The following is a 20,984-nucleotide window of genomic DNA, read 5'->3' on the forward strand; positions in this document are numbered from 1 at the left end:
TTATTTTTCACTTATTCATATATTTATATATACATTTATGTATGAGTTTTTGTTTGCATTACTCATCTATATTCATATATGCATTTATTTATTTGGCTATTTATATGAGTTGGGTTGTTCATAATTAATTCATTTATTATGTATTATGTATGTATTATTCATACATTCATATATGCATTTATATATTTATTTATAATCATCTCATCATTAATTTCCATTATTATTTACTTATTATTAATACATTCATATATGTATTTATTTATGAGTTTGTTTAAATGGATTATTTATTCATATATTAAGATATGTATGTATATCTATTTATGAGTTTGTTGACATATTTATTTATGTACTTGTCCTTTATATATATATATATATATATATATATATATATGATTTTGTATTTATGTTTATGTATTTAATATTTATTTTTTATTCATGTATTCATATATTTATTTATACATCTATGACTTTGTTTATTTATATATTTTTTTTATTCTTCATTTATACATTTATTCATTGACATTTCTTCATATAGTCATTTATTTATAAATCATAACATGATACAGTTTCTGTGGTGAGTCGACACAAATCCAATAAGAAAGGGTTGAGGTGGTTTTGTTGTGGTTGATCAGTTCTCCAGGAAAGCCACATAGTCGGTGAGTCTGGCCAACTGCTGCTCGTTGGGAACCGACGAAACGGGGGGAGGATCTGTGCAGACAGAAAACGGCAATGAAGCGGGCAGGGGAGGGGGGCGGTGAACATCCGTTGAGTCATCCGCCTTTTACATCTCTCTGATTTTAACTCGCCGCTTGGTCACGCCCGCCGCGTGTTTCGACTCGGGTGTCGACATCCGCAAATGATCCCACGGGACCCGGGTCTCGCTCACGCCACCGAGGTGACTGGGTTGATTCGAAATGACTAGACGGGCATCCTTTTAGGTTCACCCACACATGTAACAGTCCTACTTTCAAATAGAAATTCAACATTCAAAATTAAAATGTAAAAAAATTGTTCGGCAGAGGGCAAAGTGCAGCTCGGCCTTCCATTTCTTGCTTTATGACAGGGGTGTCAAAGTCAAGGCCCGCGGGCCAAATTTGGCCTTTTATTCGGCCCATGAAAGCAAATCAAACGTGTGAAATTTAACGCTCATTTATAGCTATCTAGCTATAGAGCTAGCGGTTTAACAAGCTAGCTAGCTATCGAGCTACCTAGCAAGTGAGCTAGATAGCTTTCTTTCTAATCAGCTAGCTGGCTAATACCTTACATCACAGGTATAAGAGTCAAGGCCCGGGGGTCAAATTTGGCCCACTACATCCTTTTATTCGGCCCATGAAAGCAAATCAAACTTGTGAAATTCTACGCTCATTTATAGCTATCTAGCTATAGAGCTAGATCTTTAACTAGCTAGCTGGCTAGCTAACTAGCTACATAGCAAGCAAGCTAGATAGCTTTCTTTCTATTGAGCTAGCTGGCTAATACCTTATATCACAGGTGTCAAAGTCAAGGCCCGGGGTTCAAATCTGCCCGCCACATACTTTGACTTGGCCCATGAAAGCAAATCAAGCATGTAAAATTCAAAGATCATCTATAAAGCTAGCGAGCGATCGAGTTAGCTAGTAATTGAGCGAGCTAGTGATTGAGTTAGATAGCTAACAAGCTACCTACCAAGCGAGCTAGATAGCTTTCTTTCTATTCAGCTAGTTGGCTCAATCTCGACATCACGGGTGTCAAAGTCAAGGCCCGGGGGCCGAATTGGCCCACCACATAATTTTATTCGGCCCATGAAAGCAAATCAACTTCTGAAATTGAAAGCTCATATATCGAGCTACCTAGCTAGCTAGCTCATTAGCTAGCTAGTGATCCAACTAGATAGCTAACAAGCTATCTAGCTTTCTTTCTATTCAGCTATCTGGCTAATCACTTACATCACAGGTGTCAAAGTCAAGGCCCGGGGGCCAAATCCGCTCCCCCACATCATTTTATTTGGCCCGCGAAAGAAATTCAAGCCATGATGTTCGCGAAAGTCCGAACCCAAATTTGAAATTGTGTCACATGAACCCCAATAACAGTGATTATTTTTTTACAACAAATTTGAAAACTAGTTATTCATTCATTTGTTATGCGTTCTGTATGTAATATATGAAACAATCTAATGGCTTCCTCAAATTCATAACGGGCCATTGAAAGGAAACCGGAACTACAATGTGGCCCGTGGCAAAAAATGACTTTGTATCCTATCGATAATTGGGACCCTCCACCAATCTTAAAACTTGCAAGTGCGCCACCTACCTGGCTTTTTAGGCATCACCATCCTGGTGGCGGGGTCCGCCTGCCAGCCTTGGCTCACCACACCTTCAGTCAAGACAAAAATAGTTTTTGCCACTCTCCAAACGCATCATTCGTCTCACGCGTCGTCGTGGTGGTGGCTTACCTTTGACGGCTTCTTCCACCGAGTATCCCACAAAGGCGGAGAAATCTTCGGCGGTGATGGAAGTGTACGCCTGCGCCACCAGGCCGTAGGCCCTTTGCCGCGTGCTCTCTGTTAAGGCAAAAAGGAAGAGCGATGACGTCAGAGGAATAAGTTGTCGGCTGACCGTGTTCGTAAATTGGCAATGGATGAAAAGCCAAAATTAAATTGGGACGATGTCATTGTATTGATGACAAAATAAGAACAGACATTTTCGTTGCATTGGAAAACCGGTCACTTCCGTGTCTCATCATCTTTCATGGAAAGACTATTTTTATTTATGTATTTATGTACGTATGTATTTATGTATGTATGTATTTATGCATGTATGTATTTATGTATGTATGTATTTATCTAGGTACTTGTGTATGCATTTTTTGTGCATGCATTTGTGCATGTGTGTGCGCATGTATTTGTGCGTTGATTTGTGCGTTGATTTGTGCATTGATTTATGCATTTGTCTATTTATCTATTTATTTATTTCTCTGGTTATTTGTTTATTTATATAGTTATTTTTATGTGTATTTATTTATTAGTTTATGTCTGTATTTATTTATCTGTTTATTTATGTCTCTGGTTATTTATTTATGTATTTATTCATTTATGTATTTTTTGCATTTGTTTAGCCATGTATATATTTATCTGTCTGTTTATTTACATATTTGATTATCTGTTGGTTATCTATTTATGTATTTATTTGTTTATTTGTGTATATTTATATGTGTATTTATCAATGTAATTATTGCTTTTGTATTTGATGATCTATGCATGTATTTATTTGTCTGTTTATATTTTTTATTTATCTGTTTGTTTATCTGTTTATTTAAGTTGCTGGTTATGTGTTTATTTGTTTATTTATGTATTTACTTAATTTCTGTATTTAATTTTTATTCATTTGTCTGTTTAGTGTTCAATGCCAAAGCGTATGACCCCCCCCCCCCCCCCCCCCCGTGAGTTTTTTTTTTGTGGGCATATAGAAGACATGGGCAACCTACGGCCTGCGGGCCACATACGACCCGTTAGGCTTTTTAATCTGACCCGCCGAACTTGTCTAAATTCTAGTAAAAACAGTGTCTGAATTTCATGACAAAAAAATTAGCGGACACCAGGGCAGACAACTCTGAAAAGTGGCCTCTGCCATTTTCCACAACTTGAAACACAATAAGACGACTATTCGCAGAAAAGTATAAAGGATTTTTGCAAAGTATAAAGGATTATTTTTAATTAAGGATGTACCTACCACAAATGATCCCTTGCTTAATTTACGGTAAATATCCCTTGAAGATTATGCTCCAGTTTACGTTTGTCCATTCAAGGGTGCACAATGCAATTTTTGCACGCGACTAAGCGCCTTTCAAAACTCTCAAGTACACTTTACTGTCACTGTAGAATATACGTTTACATTTTGTAGCGTCAAAATTTTGTTAGCTTCTTTTGAATCTTTCTTCTGGGGCTGAGGTTCTGTGCACTTACTTTGGAAAAATGATATGCAAATGCACGACCTTATAACGCTCGAGAAAGTCCGAAGCACAAAGCAGGCTTCTGATTGGCTGCCATGCCGAGGATGCAAATTTCAGCTGCAGGTTGGATATTTAATACAGCCCGTGTCTGTGTGCTTGGCAACCATAACGTATACTGTTTGCGCGTGAAGGCGAGGGCGTCCGTGGCGAGTTTGTAGAGCGTGCGCGCGGTCAGGACAATGAATGTTGAAAGTGATTCCATCTTTCAATAAATGTTGATTTCTTTAACTTTGCACCTTCGATTGAAACGTCTGTGTAAGCTCTCAGTCGTACAGGAGTGGTCCATCGATGAAAAGGTTTCTTCAGCCGTCATCTGTACTTCTTTGAAGGTGTCGGAAATTTCGCTTCTTATCCAAGAAACTTCGTCAGCAAACTAAAGTCTTACTGGTAGTTTAGGCCCTATATATACGTATAACCCTACTGTCCAGACATGGCGGTGCCAGACTCTGCTATGATAGGTCTCTGCTCTCAGGTTGGGGGGAGCAGAGGACTACTCCCTGCAACTCCACTGATTGTTCCTATTGAGCTGACTAATGACTGGCCTGATTGCCCCACTTCCACCGGTATCACCTCATCAGTATTACTCATCCTATGTTGCCTTACTTAAATCTTAGACGTAGACAGAGATGGTAAATTCATAAATGCTTGAAGCAAGCACCCCTGGAACCCGGATACTTAGCCGATAAAATGCAACAAAATTATACTAGGAAAATACTAAATTTGTGAATTAGGAAACTTAACATAGAGATAAAAAACAAACAGAAATAGAAACTTCTTATCAATGATTACAAACCGAACTTACCCACAAAATCTATCAGGAAGTGTGCGAATTTACCAAATCCGGATACATGATGTAGCACAGCAAAACCAAAGAGAGACAAAAGGGTAAATTTCAAGAATTACTTTTACAGAACCAATCATAGCTACTTGTAAACACTGGAAAAATTAGGTATGAGCAGATTTCAGGGGAGAATTGGATCAAAAATTGGTCAGACAGAGATTTCTCAGAGACAGAAAAGGCGGTACTAACCAAAGGTTTAAATTTCTCAGTAACTCCGAAAACAATACCTACAATACACTACATCACAACTACTGAATCGGCTATTAAAAATAACAAACTTTCCTATGCAGAGGCAGATGATCTGCGCATTAAAATATCAGCCCTTCTTAGAAGTGCCAAACCACCTGCGTCCAACATAACATTAGAAGAGAGAAAGGCGTTAACTACTCGACAAAAAGATAAAAAAAATACTATTTTGCCAGCAGACAAGGGTAGGTGTACAGTGCTTCTCAACACATCGGATTATGAAGACAAAATAAATAGATTTATCAGTGATTCTTGCACTTATGAGCAACTAAAAAGGGACCCTTCCAATAGATACAAGAAAAAAATGATAGACTGTCTCCAAAGGTTAGAGAAAGGAAAACATAGAGACAAACAGATGTATTTTAGATTATACCCGGGAGAGGCCACGTCATGTACCTGGCCTGCCAAAAATACATAAAGAAGGGTTCCCCCTCAGACCCATTGGATTAGTAATACTGATGAGGTGATACCGGTGGAAGTCGGGCAATCAGGCCAGTCATTAGTCAGAACAATAGGAACAATCAGTGGAGCTGCAGGGAGTAGTCCTCTGCTCCCCCCAAACTGAGAGCAGAGACCTATCATAGCAGAGTCCGGCACCGCCATGTCTGGACAGTAGGGATATACGTATATATCGGGCCTAAACTACCAGTAAGACTTTAGTTTGCTGACAAAGTTTCTTGGATAAGAAGCGAAATGTTTGACACCTTCAAAGAAGTACAGATGACGGCTGAAGAAACCTTCGATTGAAACTTATTAAAAACCGACGCAGTCTTGATAAATCACAGTGCCAATGTTATTTTAATCTATTTAGATTTCCTCCTCCCAGTATCTGCGAAATAGTATGTAAATGCCATATCTTGCATATTCCTTGAGACAAATGTATTAACTGATAAGGGTTATTTTTCACATTTGAAAGACGGTTAATAAATTGGGTTGTCGTGTTCTTACTTTGCTATGAGGTTTGCACACACTACATTTAATGCTTTAGTATATCCGGCCCAAAGACTCCCTCCAAATGCCCGTCTGTCAAATTTTAGAACCCATTGTGACCCACGAGTCAAAAAGTTTGCCCACCCCTGCCATATAGGAAAGACGCCATTTTAAATTCGGACAAAATATGTCAAATGTCAAAAGTGGCCAAGGTTCTCTTCCTCCAGCCTTCCGTTGTTTGCAAAGTTAAGAGTCTAGTGCGAAGTGGGCCACGAGGCAAAATGCGCTTCCAGCAGCTCTGACACGGATGCCTCAGGGTGGGGGCGGGGGGTTTTGCGGCCCTGGATTTTTGGTATCCCAGCAACCTTTGCTTATGTGTATCAACACTCCCCCTTGTGTGAACCACGACAATAACACCGGCAGATGATAAAAGACAGCTGGGAGGGAAAAGTTGCAAGATTGGCCAAGGTTGTTTATCCCCCCTCGGCGAACTTCCGATCCACGCTTACTTTCACTATTGATGTATTTGTTATTTATTCGTTATTACGACACTGCTTATATGTTCTAATATCTCATCCGTGTCTCATCTGCTTCTGTCGAAATTGAAAATTAATGTCACTTGTGCGGCTGCGCTAACATCTGACACAAATCTAATCACATGGGGAAGCTGGAGCGGGGTTTGAACTCGTGACCTCTGTGCTGTGCTAACCACTTGCCTACCGGGCAGCCATTTTTTGATCATTATTTAGTTATTTTGTTAAATAGCTAAATAGCTACATAGCTAAATAGTTACACTGCGACATAGCTAAATAGCTACATCACTACATAGCTAAATAGCTACATCACTACATAGCTAAATAGCTAAGGGCTAACACAATTCTAATCACACGGGGAAGCTGGAGCGGGATTTGAACACACGACCTCTGTGCTGTGCTAACCACTTGACTACTGGGCAGCCATTTTTGATCATTATTTTTTTTCAATGTATTTATATGGTTAGTGAAATAGCTAAATAGCTACATTGGTACTAAGCTAAATGGCTAAATATCCACATTGCTACATAGTTTCATAGCTAAATAGCTACATAGCTAAATAGCTACATTGCTACATAGTTACATAGCTAAATAGCTACATTGCTACATAGTTACATAGCTAAATTGCTAAATAGCTAAATCGCTCGTTTGCTAGTTAGTTAGCCATTTTTAATTAGGTCAATTCGACCAGCAACATGACCCAATGGGTGATTCATGAAACCGCTGGCGAGCTCAGAACCATTTTGAAGCTTCACATTGGCAACAGATGAGAACAAACGAGCTACATAGCCAAGCAGGTCATCTCAAAGCAGGAGTTGGGGGTATGGGGGGCTTTCTGTAACCCGGTCCGTCCCCTCAAGGGGATGTGTATTTTTAATCGCGGCCTCACGACCTCGCGGCGATGACGAACGCGGCAACTGCGTCGGCCTTTCCGACGCACCCGAGAAAAGATGTCCGAGTGAAGGAGTGGGGGTTTTATCTGGAGTGGGGACAGAGGGTGGGGGGGGGTCAACGGGACCTGTCCTTCTCTGGCAGACTATTCTAGGCCAGCGCTCACTTCACTTAAAAATAGACCCCCCCCCCAAAGGCAAAGCTGGAAGGGGGGCATATGGCAATGAATTTATTTTTAAACGCGAGGGGTGGGAGGTGGGGGGGCAAAAGACCCGAAAAGAACAACGGACAATAAAGATGGTTTTCACAATTGAAAGTCACGCAACTTTATTTCAGGTTTTGCAAGTACAAGTCAAGCAAGACCAAAAAACCGAAGTGATACGTGTCCCTCGTCGACCTTCTACATTTCAAATCAAAAAGCAAACCCAAAAATCTTTGACTCTAAACTCGACGTCAACATTCAAGTGATCGGGAAGTAGAAAAAAAGTATAAAAAGGAAAGTTACGGTTTTTTTTTCACCAGCGATGTTAAAATATTGCACGTTAAGTTCTGGCGAGTGACGCTAGCCCCGCATCTGCGCGACGTTTTGGTGGATCTCCAACGTGTCCATTTTGTGGTTACGCATCATCCTCCTCGTCCTCCTCGGCATCATCAAAATCGTCGTCGTCGTCAGAGCCAAAGTCCATTTTGGCTAGCACCGCTTCCACGTGTTCGGTGGCCACGGCGAAGTGATCCATGTTCTCGAAACCAGGCTCGGGGCGTTCTTCGCCAAGGGAGCCTTTGGCGGCGTCTTTGGTCTGGGCAATGAGGCCCTTGGCCGCCACCAGGAACTCGGCGGCGCCGCTCTGCTCCAGCGCCCTTACAGCCGACTCGGTCAGGTCGCTGCTAGCTTGTAGCCGCTCGCCGTAGCGCTGGGAGAGCGAACGCAGCCGGGCCACTTTGCCGTCTTGCTCTTTGCCGATCTGCTCCAGGAGGATGGTCTTGCGTTCCTCCAGGACGGCGTAGAGAAGGTCGAAGCGTTCCGAAAGGCTTTGCTTGGCGCGCTGGGCGTTTTCCTGCACGGCGCGGCAAGCGTCCTCCATCTGGAGGAGAAGCGACTGGAGCCGCCCGTTGCTGGCCACCAGGCTGTCGATGGCGTTGCTCAGTTCACCCTTTTGGATCTGGTAGACGCCCTCCAGAGGAGCCACCTCGCAGTCTTGGTGCTGACCAAAGACTTTGCACATGGAGCAAGTGGGGGTCTGGCACGTTTTGCAGTAGATGTTGATTCTCTCATCTTGGTGTTCTTGACATTTGGGTTCTTTGGATTCTTTGGGTTTCAGGGAGGGTTCCGTGTCTCCGCCGCCGCCGCTGTTGACTTCCACCTGCTGCTTGTAGATGTCGATGATGTTCTCCACCAACAGGTTACGTTGAAGCCCGTGGACGCCGTGACGGTCCAGGACGACCTCGAACCTGCACGTGGGGCAACGGAAGACCCCGCCGGAAAAGCGGTAGGGGTTGCGCGAGTCGTAGAGGTCGCTAGCGCAGCTGCGGCAAAGGTTGTGCTGGCACGGTAAGATAACCACCGGCTTGGTGAACATGTCCAAGCAGATGGGGCAACTCAGTTGCTTCTCCAGGCTGTCCATCGGACTCGGGGGGCGAACCAACGAGCCGGTCCTTTGGACGTCCATGATGAGGGGGGGGGGGAAAGCAAAATGTCTGTACTTGAATGCCACACACTAGCTCACTTGTTGATCTACTCTGCCTGGTCAAGCGGCGGCAGCGGCCATTTATACCCCTCTAACTCCCTCCCAGCTGATGACATTTGATCCTAGCGAGTGAAGCGCACATTCCTTCTGGTCGGGCCGGCCTGTGCAAATTTTCACAGAAATGACCCCCCCCCCTCCCCATCCACGCCGCCATGTGTCACATGTCCCAATTGGCTGCGTGGGGGAGGCATCCAAAGAGAGACGTGCACACGGTGGCCCAACGGAGAAATAAACAAAGTGCATGTGACCGACGGATGCCAAAAGGAGACAGCGGACATGGCGTGAAGCAGACACCCTCCCCCGTCGCCTTGTTTGTTTCTACGCTTTGAAAAACAATTTCACAATGGAAGCAACGTTTCGTATCGAACTAAAATGGCCAACGCATAATACAATGATACCTCAGCTTACAAACTTAATTGGTTCCCAGAAAGTGTGTGTAAGGTGAAACGTTTGTCTGCCAAACATTTATTTCCCATAAGAAACCATTAAAAATGAGAATAATCCTTTCCCAGGTCCACATAAAACAATTTATACCGAAATAAGCCTTAAAACTACACCAAGTATACCTCATTTTATGCTATCTATTTGGTATCTATTAGCTAGCTACCTGGCTGGCTATTTACCGAAAACTAGTTTGTATGCCAAGATCATATTCTCGGGAATTTAATGTTCGTAAGCCGAAAAATTCGTAAACTAAAGTGTTCGTAAACTGCGCTATCACTGTATTTGTTTTTGTGAAAAGCATATCCCGTTGACGAAAGCTAACAGTAAACAAGTGCCGCCATTTTTTTGGGAGAGAGGGGAGGCTGTTGCCATAGATGGATTGCACCGTTGAATTTTGGAGACAGAGGCTCTTTTTCTAAATAGCTACAAATTATGAACATAGTTGAGTATTACTGTAAAACAGTGATACACAACATATGGAAATGGAATATGAAAGAATATATAACTTTCATTACTTCCATTTAATTAATTTTGGAATCAGTTTGATTCATTATGGAATTTGATACGTTTTATTTTGAAAAACTAACCGGATTGTCTGTCTACAATATGTCAAGTTAGCGCTTTTAGCTCACCTGATAACCTGATCACCTCTTAACTCATTCGCTGCCATTCCCTAATTTATAGCCTAATTTATTTTCCCTAATTTACATGCCCAAATTTATTCCAGTTTTGTTTTTTCTTGCGGGGGGTGCCAATAAAGCCCCGGTCAGACCTCTAACAATATTTTTCCCTTCCACGAGGGGGCAGCCTTTGCCTTTTGTCCATGTTAGCGCTTTGTTCCAGCTTCAGCTTTTGTTGAAGTGCTATATAAACCAATATGTATTGTATTTTGTACAGCTGCCCTCATTTCAAGCTGAGATAACTCCTGACCCATATAACTTGGGAATTAACTGTTTTTTCTGATGAAAGAAGAGCATCTAAGGTTTCTTACACTGCATTGAATGTTGATGTAGTCCTAAAACTCAATATTCTGTGGGTAATGGAATTTGTGTGAAAATGACAAAAACCCTGGCACTGGAGTGGATGCATTTTTGCACGTCTGGCAGTGAATGAGTTAAAATGAAACCCAGATGCTGCATTATAAGCGGCAACGTAGAGTCGTATTTTTCATGCACTTTGTATTCTTATTTTGAAGGTAAGTTTAAACGTTAGCACAGCCAATTAAAAAAAATATTTTGGGGCCAGATGGGTTTTATTGTTTCATATTATTTTGTTGTATTTATCCATCACTCGGTCACTGAAAATATTGTCTGACATTAAATCGGTCTTTGGGGGGGGGGAAGAAAGGTTGGCGGCCGTTGCTGTAAAATACAAAATACATAGCAGTTTTTTTAAGTTCAGTCAACATGAAGCACAATAACATTTGATTCGTAACTAATGTTTGTGTCACTTTTGTGATAGTGATAGTGATAGATAGTGATAGAGTCAAATTCTGAGTATATTCTAAAGTTTGAACTCCTATGCTTTCCCCGTCTGTCAAGGCATTCACCGGCTATTATCTTCCCGCAAGTTTCACAAAATGTCTTGTGACAAAAAGTACGTCAGCTTCTGAACACCACTGGCAACATCAACACGAGGCGTCCCCCACCCCACCCCGTAAAAATGACGGAGACACTATTATTAAAACTCTTGCACAAGTGCATGTCACATGATGCAAAAATGTTCCCAAGGTACAGTGATACCTCAATTTACGAACCCCTTGGCTTACGAACTTTTTGGTTTACGAACGTTACAGTTATGAAATTTTCACCTTGGCATACAAACTTTACCTTGGCATACGAACTTTTTTCACAGAGCTGCCTCAATGAGTGATGTGTCAATCGCGAACGAGCCCGTTCTTCTAACAACAAAATGTCAGCCGACTGTTTTTGTCCCCTATTCCCCACCCCCAGTCTTTGGTTAAAGCCACGTGATTGGTCAAGAACGCAGCAGTGATGAGGGGGTGGGGCGGGTTAAACATTAAAGAGACAGGCAGACGACAGTGAGAGTTTCAATTTTGATAGTTCAAAGGCAGAGTGGAGACTGCAAGGATAAAATATCCCATCAATCAGGCTCCACAAACAACTCGCACAAGCCATCTGTACACTTAATGCAAAAAGCTATCAACCGAGCTAAACAGAACACAATTGATGAGGAACTAGATAAAATTATCACAAAGAAAGCACCTACAAAGGATCATTCCTCAAGATGGTGAAAGAAAAAGGTTACGTTCCTCATCAAGTATTTGATGCTGATGAAACTGGCCACTCCATTCCATCAAGCCATCAACGACCATCTCAAAGGTAAATAAAACGACTTTATTATAAAGTAGTTTATTTCTTTAATTATAATACCATAGCACATTTATTTTACATAAAATGTATATTTTGTGTAGTTTCAAGGTTTAGAAAATTAGAAAGTAGAAAACTATGTTATATGGGGACCTGGGAACGGATTATTTTCATTTTAATGGTTTCCTATGGGAAATTAATTTTTGGGATATACACTTTTTGCCTTACACACTCTGTCTGGGAACCAATTAAGTTCGTAAATCAAGGTATCACGTGAGTGCAAAATATTTTTTATATTAAAAAAAGAAAAAATATATAGCTTTTCATTGTATCAAATGAAATTGGATTTAAAACAATTTTTACTCTTATTTCCCATGATAACCTGACCTGAAGCAGTGTTCGATTGGCGCCCTCTGCTGGCGAATACAATCAACACATGCCAAATTCACACGATGTGAAACAGAAATCTGAGAAAAATTGAACAAAATGCAGTGTTTGAAATAACGTCTGCCCTGAAGCCTGGAGCGTACAACTTTTACCTCGGGCGTACAACTTTCAAAACATCTCGGCCCGGGTGGCCGACAACTTCTTCAAGAAAAAAAAAATATTTTTTTCAAATCAAACATTTGTTTTAGTCAATAAAGCACAAGCTACAAGCAAACCGCTACAAGCCACGTGGACTCCTTTTTCTAAGCTCGTTTCAAAACTCTCAAGTACACTTTACACTCAAGTACAAATTGCCAAACGAACGTTCGTTTGGCAATTTGCATACACGGCACGGCAGCCAATCAGAAGCCCGTTACGTGCTTCGGACTATACCGTGACGGAAAAGTGTACTTGAGAGTTTTGAAAGCCGCTTAGAAAGGAGTCCACGTGGCTTTTAGCAGACAACATAGCGCAAACATTGCATTGTGCACCATGATGACAACTGGAGCAAAATCTTCAGGAAGGGATATTTACTATAAATTAAGCAAGGGAGCATTTGTGGTAAGTACTTCCTTAATTTCCTAAAATCCTTAATACTCTGCAACAATGTTTTTTTTTGCGATTAGTTGTCTTATTGTGTTTCAAGTTTTGGAAAATGGGGTAGGCAACTTTATGGCTGAGCAGGCAACTTTTCAGAGTTTGCCTGCCCCGGTGTCCGCAAACTTTTTGTCGTGAGTTTCAAACACTGCAAAGTGATTTGCAAATCGTGTTCCAAAACATTTATCTGAATACACAAAAACTGTTTAATTCTGTTGTTTTTTTTGCCCCAAAATAATTCACTCTGTATTTTATGGCTGCAACATGGTCGCGAAAAACATGCACAAGGTCAAGATTACATCAGTTTTTTTAACAATACAGTGATACCCTGGCTTACGAACTTAAATGGTTCCCAGACAGAGTGTGTAAGGCGAAAAATGTGTATCTCAAAAATTAATTTCCCATATGAAACAATTAAAATGAGAATAATCCGTTCCCAGGTCCCCATAAAACACAATTTTCTACTTTCTAATTTTCGAAGCCTTAAAACCACACAAAATATACCTTATTTTATGTACAGTAAAGTCTTGTTATATCGATATCGGTTATATTGATAGTACTGCTTATTACGATTTTACTATTTTTATTTCCCGGCAAATTTCTAGTCTATTTATGTAGAATTAGTTCTGGTTAGTACGATGCATGGTTATTACGATAATCCGGTTACTATGGTGCCCTTTTTCATCTCCCGTCGGCCATTTTGCTCTGCTTATATCGAGTACAGAAGCAGCTTAAAGGACAACCAACATCACTTTTTTGTTTCCAAACTGACATCAGAAAAACGTTTTATAGCATCTAAAATACCCAAAACACGCAAGCTGATATTTTTAGTCAAATGCAAAACACCAATAAAAATGACTTAAAGTGTCCAAAATCTGCAAAAACTTGAGCTGCGAATTGGGCATTTTCAGAAAGTCCCGCCCCCAGTTCGTGCCGTCACGCCAAGACGTCTTGCCTTGCTCTAAAATCAAAGCAATGGCTTCAGATTCAGAGAATATGCTTTCTTGTGACACATCCAGTTATGAATATGATTCAAATACAGTAAAGTCTCGTTATATCGATATTCAAGGGAGTCCGAAAAAATATCGATATAACCGGGACTATTGATATATCCGATCCTGCGCCGAACTGCATTAAACAAAAGCCGCCAAAATAGGGCAGCCAAGCGCCATATAAGAAACGGAGCTGGCCATTAGCTCCGTTTTTTTTTGGGTGAGAGATGTTCCCCCAATGTTGCCTCAAAATGGCACATATAATTCTTTAATGATTGTAAACATGTATGCTTTAATCTTCAGAACTACAGTGTATTTGAAACATATTCATAACTGGATGTGTAACAAGAAAGCATATTATCCGAATCTGAAACCATTGTTTGGATTCACAAGCAATGCAAGACGTCTTGGCGTGAAGTCATTTTTATTTGCATTTGAATAAAAAGTGACATTGGCTGTCCTTTAATACACAGTATGAAATGTTAATAATTTTCAAAATCATCGCGCTTCAGCAGACAAAACAAGAAACATTGTTGCAAAAAACGATTGCATTCATATACAGTACAGTGGGCATGTACATAACACAACAGGGAAACTGCAACGCTTACATCTTACTGTATTATGTATACAATTTAAAAAAGTCATCAATCTTCTTCTGCTTCCCATTTTTACCTTTTAACACAAACACTTCAATCTCGTCTGCTACACACGAGCTAGCGTCTGAAAATAAAAATGGCTCTGCTACACGGGTGCTGGGCATGTAACCAAGTCACCTGACCAAATCGACCAATGGCGCGACTGATGGTGTGACACGTAACCAAGACACGTGACCAAGTCGACCAATGGCGCGACCGATGGCGGCTCACGTAACAAGACACGTGACCAAGTTGACCAATGGCGCCATGGATATATCGATATAAACAACAAAAATGGCTGGCGGGGGATGAAAAGGAGCACCGTAATAACCGGATTATTGTAATAACCGGGTATCGTACTAAACGGTACTAATTATACATAAAAAGACTAGAAATGTGCAAGGGAAATGAAAATAGTATCGTAATAAGCGGTACTATCGATATAACCGATATCGATATAACGAGACTTTACTGTAGTTCTGAAGAGGAAAGTATAAATGTTTGCAATCGATTAAAGAAGGATTTCTGGGTCGTTTTGATGGATCAAGACTGATGTGTAGTGTCACAGAAAATGCAGTAGTTTGGTTTTTCAGCTTGGAATTTTTTTCAACGAATATCAAAGAGTTGTCTCGGTGTAACATACAACGATTAACCATTGCGTTATTTATGTGTTTACCTTCTAATTTCGCCATCGACACGGATCAACACGAAGTTTTCAGACCAAACAAATTACCGCAAAATGCATTGAGGTGATGCAAGGTATGTCCTTTCTCAGTCAGGGGTGTTCCTTCAGTGACGTAGGGTGAGGACTCATCACCAACTCAAAAACAAGACTCCCGGAATATTCAGCGCGAGTCTTAAAACGTAAAACATAGCTATATGCGGTGGAATCTTTCTAAAATACGCTCAGTAGTAGTCATTTGAAGCGATTTTACAAATTATGGACACAACTTGTCCAGAGACGTCGGTTGTCCTTTAAGCTGAATCGATATTTGCTTAGGGATTTCTATACAGTACCACCATTAGCGATATCTGTATCGGTCACACAGTTGGTCACGTGACCAGCTTCCGCGTCTTGCACTGTCATCCTCGAGCACTATTAAAACGGTGTCGCAGAGCTCTTTCATTACTGCTGCAATAGCATCTGAAACATACTGTAATCTTCTTATATACAGTTATTCAACACCAATTTCAACCATGGGGAAACACAAGAATTGTGATATCGGAACGAAGTACAAGGCAATAGTGGCTGTGGAGGGCAATCCAACAAGAAGCAAATGCTCCATCGTGAGAGTTCGACGTGCCGCAGAATACTTTATCAATGTAAGTAATGTAAACGTTGCAGTTTTTGTTTTCCATACATGTATTTAATAGTGTTGTATTCAGATATCTTTATCGCTTGCAATAATCACTGTTTTTCAGACAGTATGTATATGGTGGCGTTCGTGGTTTCCCTCGTGTGTGTATAGAACAATGTCGAGTGCTACTTAGAGTCACTATTGTGTGTGAGTGCGTTATGAAAATAATACATCTTCTTCTCTTCTTTTCCTTTCAGCTTTTCCCTTCAGGGGTCGCCATAGCGAATCAATGTCCTCCATCTAACCCAGTTTTGTGCATCCTCTTCTCTCACACCAGCTACCTTCATGTCCTCTTTGACAACATCCATAAACCTCCTCTTCGGTCTTCCTTTCGGTCTCCTGCCGAGCAGTTCAAGGCTCAGCATCCATTTTTTATGAAAATAATAAATGACGTTTTTATTTAATGCATCTGTTTATTTTTCACTTCACTACAGTACAAAAGCATGCTGGATAAGCAATCCATAAACTCAAGGGGAAAATTACATGCCATATGAAAGATCCCCCATTTATTGCCCACTTTTAATGAAGTTCGACGCAGGATCGGATATATCGATAGTACGGTTATATCGATATTTTTTCAGACTCCCGAGAATCTCGATATAATGACACTCTACTGTATAATAAATGTGCTATGGTATTATAATTACAGAAATAAACTGAACAGTATAATAAAGTGGTTTTATTTACCTTTGTGATGGTCGTTGATGGCTTGCTGGAATGCAGTGTCCGGTTTCCTCAGCATTAAACACTTGATGAGGAACGTAACCTTCTTCTTTCACCATCTTGAGGAATGATCCCTTGTTTCTCTGCGATAATTTGACCTAGTTCCTCATCAATTGTGTTCTGCTTAGCTGGGTTGATAGCTTTTTGCATCAGGTGTACTGATGGCTTGTGCGGGTTGTTTGTGGAGCCTGATTGATGGGAATTTTACTCTGCCTTTGAACTATCAAAAGTTGAAACAAGTCCAAATGTCACTGTTTTCTATCCATTTTGTCACTCTCCCTCTGTCGTTTGCCTGTCTCTTTAATGTTTAAACCACCTCCCGTCACTGCTGCGTTCTTGACCAATCACATGGCTTTAACCGAATACTAGGGGCGGGGGAATAGAGGACAAAAAAAAACGTCGGCTGCCATTTTCTTTTTTTCAAGAATGGCTTCACTCTCTGTAAACCCACCTCTCCCTCACTGCTGCGTTCTTGACCAATCACATGGCTTCAACCGACGACTGGGGGCGGGGAATAGAGGACAAAAAAACGTTGGATGCCATTTTCTTTTTTGAAGAATGGCTTCACTCTCTCTCTGTCTGTAACCCCCACCCCCTCATTGCTGCGTTCTTGACCAATCAGATGGCTTTAACCGAAGACTGGGGGCGGGTAATAGAGGACAAAAACAGTCGGCTGCCATTTTGTTTTTACAAGAACGGGCTTGTTCGCTAACGACACCACTCATTGAGGCAGCTCCGTGTGTATCCTGAAAAAAGTTTGTCTGCCAAGGTAAAATTTTCATAGATTTAACGTTCGTAAACCGAAAAGTTCATAAGCCAAGGGGTTCGTAAACCGAGGTATCACTGTATTGTGATGTGGACACATTGTCCCAGTACCAACGCCGCAAGACATACCTTGAAGGGCCTCCATGACTGGGAGAATGTTTTCGGACCACTGATAAGCCGCAATAGATGTGTAGATCCCAGGGAAATCTCGTTGCCAAATGTGCTGGCCGACTGTCCAGATTGCTGGTAATTCAGGATTTGCCTGAGTACGATTCAGGATAAGCAACTTTGATTATCGTCACGTTTGGAAGTTCACCCACAAGCAAAAACAGTGACTTGGTTTTGAGAGCAAAAAAATAAATAAATGTAGAATAGGAACATCCAACTTGATATATTTCCCAACAACAATCGTTCAAAAACAGTGATAAATTAGCATCATTAAAAATATTTTTAAAATGCGATATGTTCGCCACAACAATAATAATAACAATAACAATAAGAATACATTTCACTTCTAAGCGCCTGTCAAAACTCTCAAGGTCACTTTACAGTCACAGGATGAGTTTTAATGCGGGTGAGCAGCGGCAGCCACACGCGGCAGCGATAACTCAAACAGATAGAAAGTTAGCTAGCTAGCTAATAGATAACTAGCCAGCTAGAGGGCGAATAGATAGCAAATAGATAGCATATATATAGCTACCTAGGTAGCCAGCTAACCTAGTTAGATAGCGAATAGATAGCAAATACATAGCAAATAGATAGCTAGCTAGGTATCCAGCTAGCTAGTTAGATAGCGAATAGTTAGCAAATAGATAGCAAATAGAAAGATAGATAGGTAGCCAGCCTTTCAAAACTGTCAAGGTCACTTTACAGTCACAGGATCCGTTTTTCTGCGGGTGAGCGGCGGCAGCCACCTGCACCAGCGTTCACTCAACCCAGAATAACTCAAATAGATAGAAAGTTAGCTAGCTAGTTAATAGATGAATAATAAATAGCTAGCTAGCTAGTTAGATAGCGAATAGATAGCAAATAGATAGCTAATAGAGAGCTAGCTAGGTAGCCAGCTTGATAGCTAGCCAGCTAGATAGCTCAAGTGAGAAACATGGTGTCAACAGACTCTCCTACTAAATGAACTTTTTTTTGTTTACACTGGTGAAAAGAATGCTCTTACCGCTTTTATTGCCTGGGGAATCCGCTTCCAAAGATACCTGCCGTTATTCCTGTACAACGAACAAGTATATAAACAAATACACTGCAGCTTTTTTTAAATACATGATACATGTAACTTACATATCATTATGTAATAAATAGAGTGCCAGTAGTTGAGCATATACTTGAGGGGTCGTAATGCCTCCTGGTGCCTGTTGGAACAAAACAACAATATAGAAGTCAAATGGGGTGTGTGACAAAAATATTTTTGATCAATATTGTACTCTCAATTATTCAGAATCGATTAATCACGATTATTCATCAGTAGCCACACCATCGTTGGGTAACCATGACAGCGATTGGAATGATCCGCCCACCATAACTGCGCCACCCGTCAACGCGATGGTGAACCACACACAAGATGCGAAAATGGCAAAAGTAACGATATATTCCGTTAAATGCAGCGAGTGTCTCGATAAGGTGTTATTACTCCATAACGGCCGCCGTTAGCTCTAGTATGTTAGCACCAGACCGGCTCAGATGCTGTTCCAAGCTAAAAGACTCGAACGTTTTTCGTAACATACCTCGAGCTCTTGAGCTTCACATTGCTCTAATACTTTGTCAAAGTTTTCTTCCATAATCACCGCAGCAGGCATGATGAGGAGGGTGAACCCTCTTCCGATTCTTGTTTTCGCGTAACTTTATTTTACTTCCTGACTCCAGCAAGGTGACCCGGAGGTACTTGACGGAGAGCTTGGAGGGATTGATTTAGTGTCTAAAAAGGTAATACGTACGTACTAGCATTATTATTATCGACAAAGGTTTCCCATAACCATTCTTTTACGAAATCAAAAGAGATAAATAATTATAAACAATCCCTCACGGCAGCAGCAAACCAGTGATCATTTTGATAGATTACGGAAATGCTCGATATTTTCACGCAAGATACCGTAATCATTATAATCTTCCTTCCTCCCCAATCTACTATAAAATAATAATAATAATAATAATAATAATAATAATAATAATAATAATAATAATAATAATAATAATAATAATAATAATAATAATAATAATAATAATTCATTACAAGCAACTTTCAAAACGCTCAAGGACACTTTACCGTGACAGAATAAGTTTTTCTGAGGGTGAGTAGCGGAAACCAGGCGCGCCCGCGTTGATTTAACCCGGAAGTTACTAAAATATTCAATGGTCATCGGCACAATAACATTCAAATAAAGTCAAACTAGTATCCGCCATTTCATGACAATGCCCCGATCTTACCTTGAAATGGGAATAGCAATATTATTATTCATAATAATGATAGTATTTCTACAAGAACAATGATAACCGTATTTGAAATGGGCAAATCGATATTATTAATGATAATGATAGTATTTCTACAAGAACCACGATAATCAAATTTGAAATGGGCATAGCGATCTTATTACAGTATTAGTAATAATGATAGTATTTCTACAAGAACACTGACAATCGTATTTATTAAACAAGAACAACAATAATAAGTAATAATAATATTACACGTAATTTTAATTTAAAAAAGATAGTGCAAAACAGTATGTATAAACATATATGGATCAAGAAAAATGAACAGAATTACCCGTATATATTTTTTAAAAGTGAGATTAAACGGTCCTTTGTTCTTTTGGCCACAAGAGGGCAGCATATACAAATTATCAACATGGTAGACAGTACTATACGTACTTCCATATTTGTCAACCTATTCAAATTCCAAATCGCCCTGCTCATTGAGGACACATTGGAAACCTTTCCCAAACTCCTCAGATCAAGGCGATGTTCATTATTCTACATTTCGACCATATTCTCAAATTCATTTAGGTATTTATCCTCGTTCCTCAATTTTTGACTTAGTATAAAAAATCCAATTTCAAAATGTGTGAATGGTTTAACAGACTAACAATACACATTCTCCAAATTCCAACCAGTTAAAAACATTATAAAATCAAAAATACTGAAGACCGGTTACATCGGGGTGAATCCAGACTCCTCCATCGAGAAATTGCCAAATAATAATAATAATAATAATAATAATACATATCATTTTTAAGCGCCTCTTAAAACTGAATGTCACTTAACAGTCACTGTTAGATGTTTTCCTGCGGGTGAGCCGCGGCAGTCATACGTGCCAGCGTTCTCTGAACCCGGAAGTAACTCAAATAGATAGAAAGCTATCTATCTAGCTATCTAATACATAGCTAATAGATAGCTAGCTAGATAGCCAGACAGATATCCAGACAGCTAATGGATAGCTAGCTAGATAGCTGGCAAGATAGCCACCCATCTAACCAGATAGCTAATAGATAGCAAATAGCTAGCGAGGTAGCATATGAGCAAAATTGATAACTGCATT

The 20,984-nt window shown here is 40.4% G+C and overlaps 2 protein-coding genes across 2 annotated transcripts; both read right to left on the minus strand.

The window, feature by feature from the left end:
- Positions 1 to 505: 505 nt before the first annotated feature.
- cops8 (COP9 signalosome subunit 8) lies at positions 506 to 19,335 on the minus strand. The gene is made up of 7 exons (XM_089003560.1): positions 19,177 to 19,335; positions 18,734 to 18,804; positions 18,615 to 18,663; positions 17,573 to 17,705; positions 2,432 to 2,539; positions 2,290 to 2,352; positions 506 to 708 (listed from the first exon to the last, which is right to left on the minus strand). Exons 1-7 carry the CDS (start codon positions 19,246 to 19,248, stop codon positions 629 to 631), a joined length of 576 nt encoding a protein of 191 aa, XP_088859686.1. The 5' UTR covers positions 19,249 to 19,335; the 3' UTR covers positions 506 to 628.
- Positions 7,727 to 9,275, minus strand: trim63b (tripartite motif containing 63b). The gene has a single exon (XM_089003179.1). The coding sequence runs from the start codon at positions 9,093 to 9,095 to the stop codon at positions 8,046 to 8,048; it is 1,050 nt and encodes a 349-aa protein (XP_088859305.1). The 5' UTR covers positions 9,096 to 9,275; the 3' UTR covers positions 7,727 to 8,045.
- Positions 19,336 to 20,984: the final 1,649 nt, after the last annotated feature.

Source organism: Hippocampus bargibanti, linkage group LG08, assembly GCF_051943395.1.
Source record: "Hippocampus bargibanti isolate YZ-2025 linkage group LG08, ASM5194339v1, whole genome shotgun sequence".
NCBI lineage: Eukaryota > Metazoa > Chordata > Actinopteri > Syngnathiformes > Syngnathidae > Hippocampus > Hippocampus bargibanti.

Coding starts and splice junctions, on each gene's coding strand:
- trim63b (XM_089003179.1), bottom strand. CDS start 9,095: ATGGACGTCCAAAGGACCGGCTCGTTGGTTCGCCCCCCGAGTCCGATG.
- cops8 (XM_089003560.1), bottom strand. CDS start 19,248: ATGCCTGCTGCGGTGATTATGGAAGAAAACTTTGACAAAGTATTAGAG. Junction 18,664..18,733: donor TATTTATTACATAATGATAT/GTAAGTTACATG, acceptor TTCGTTGTACAG/GAATAACGGCAGGTATCTTT. Junction 709..2,289: donor GGTGATGCCTAAAAAGCCAG/GTAGGTGGCGCA, acceptor CTGTCTGCACAG/ATCCTCCCCCCGTTTCGTCG.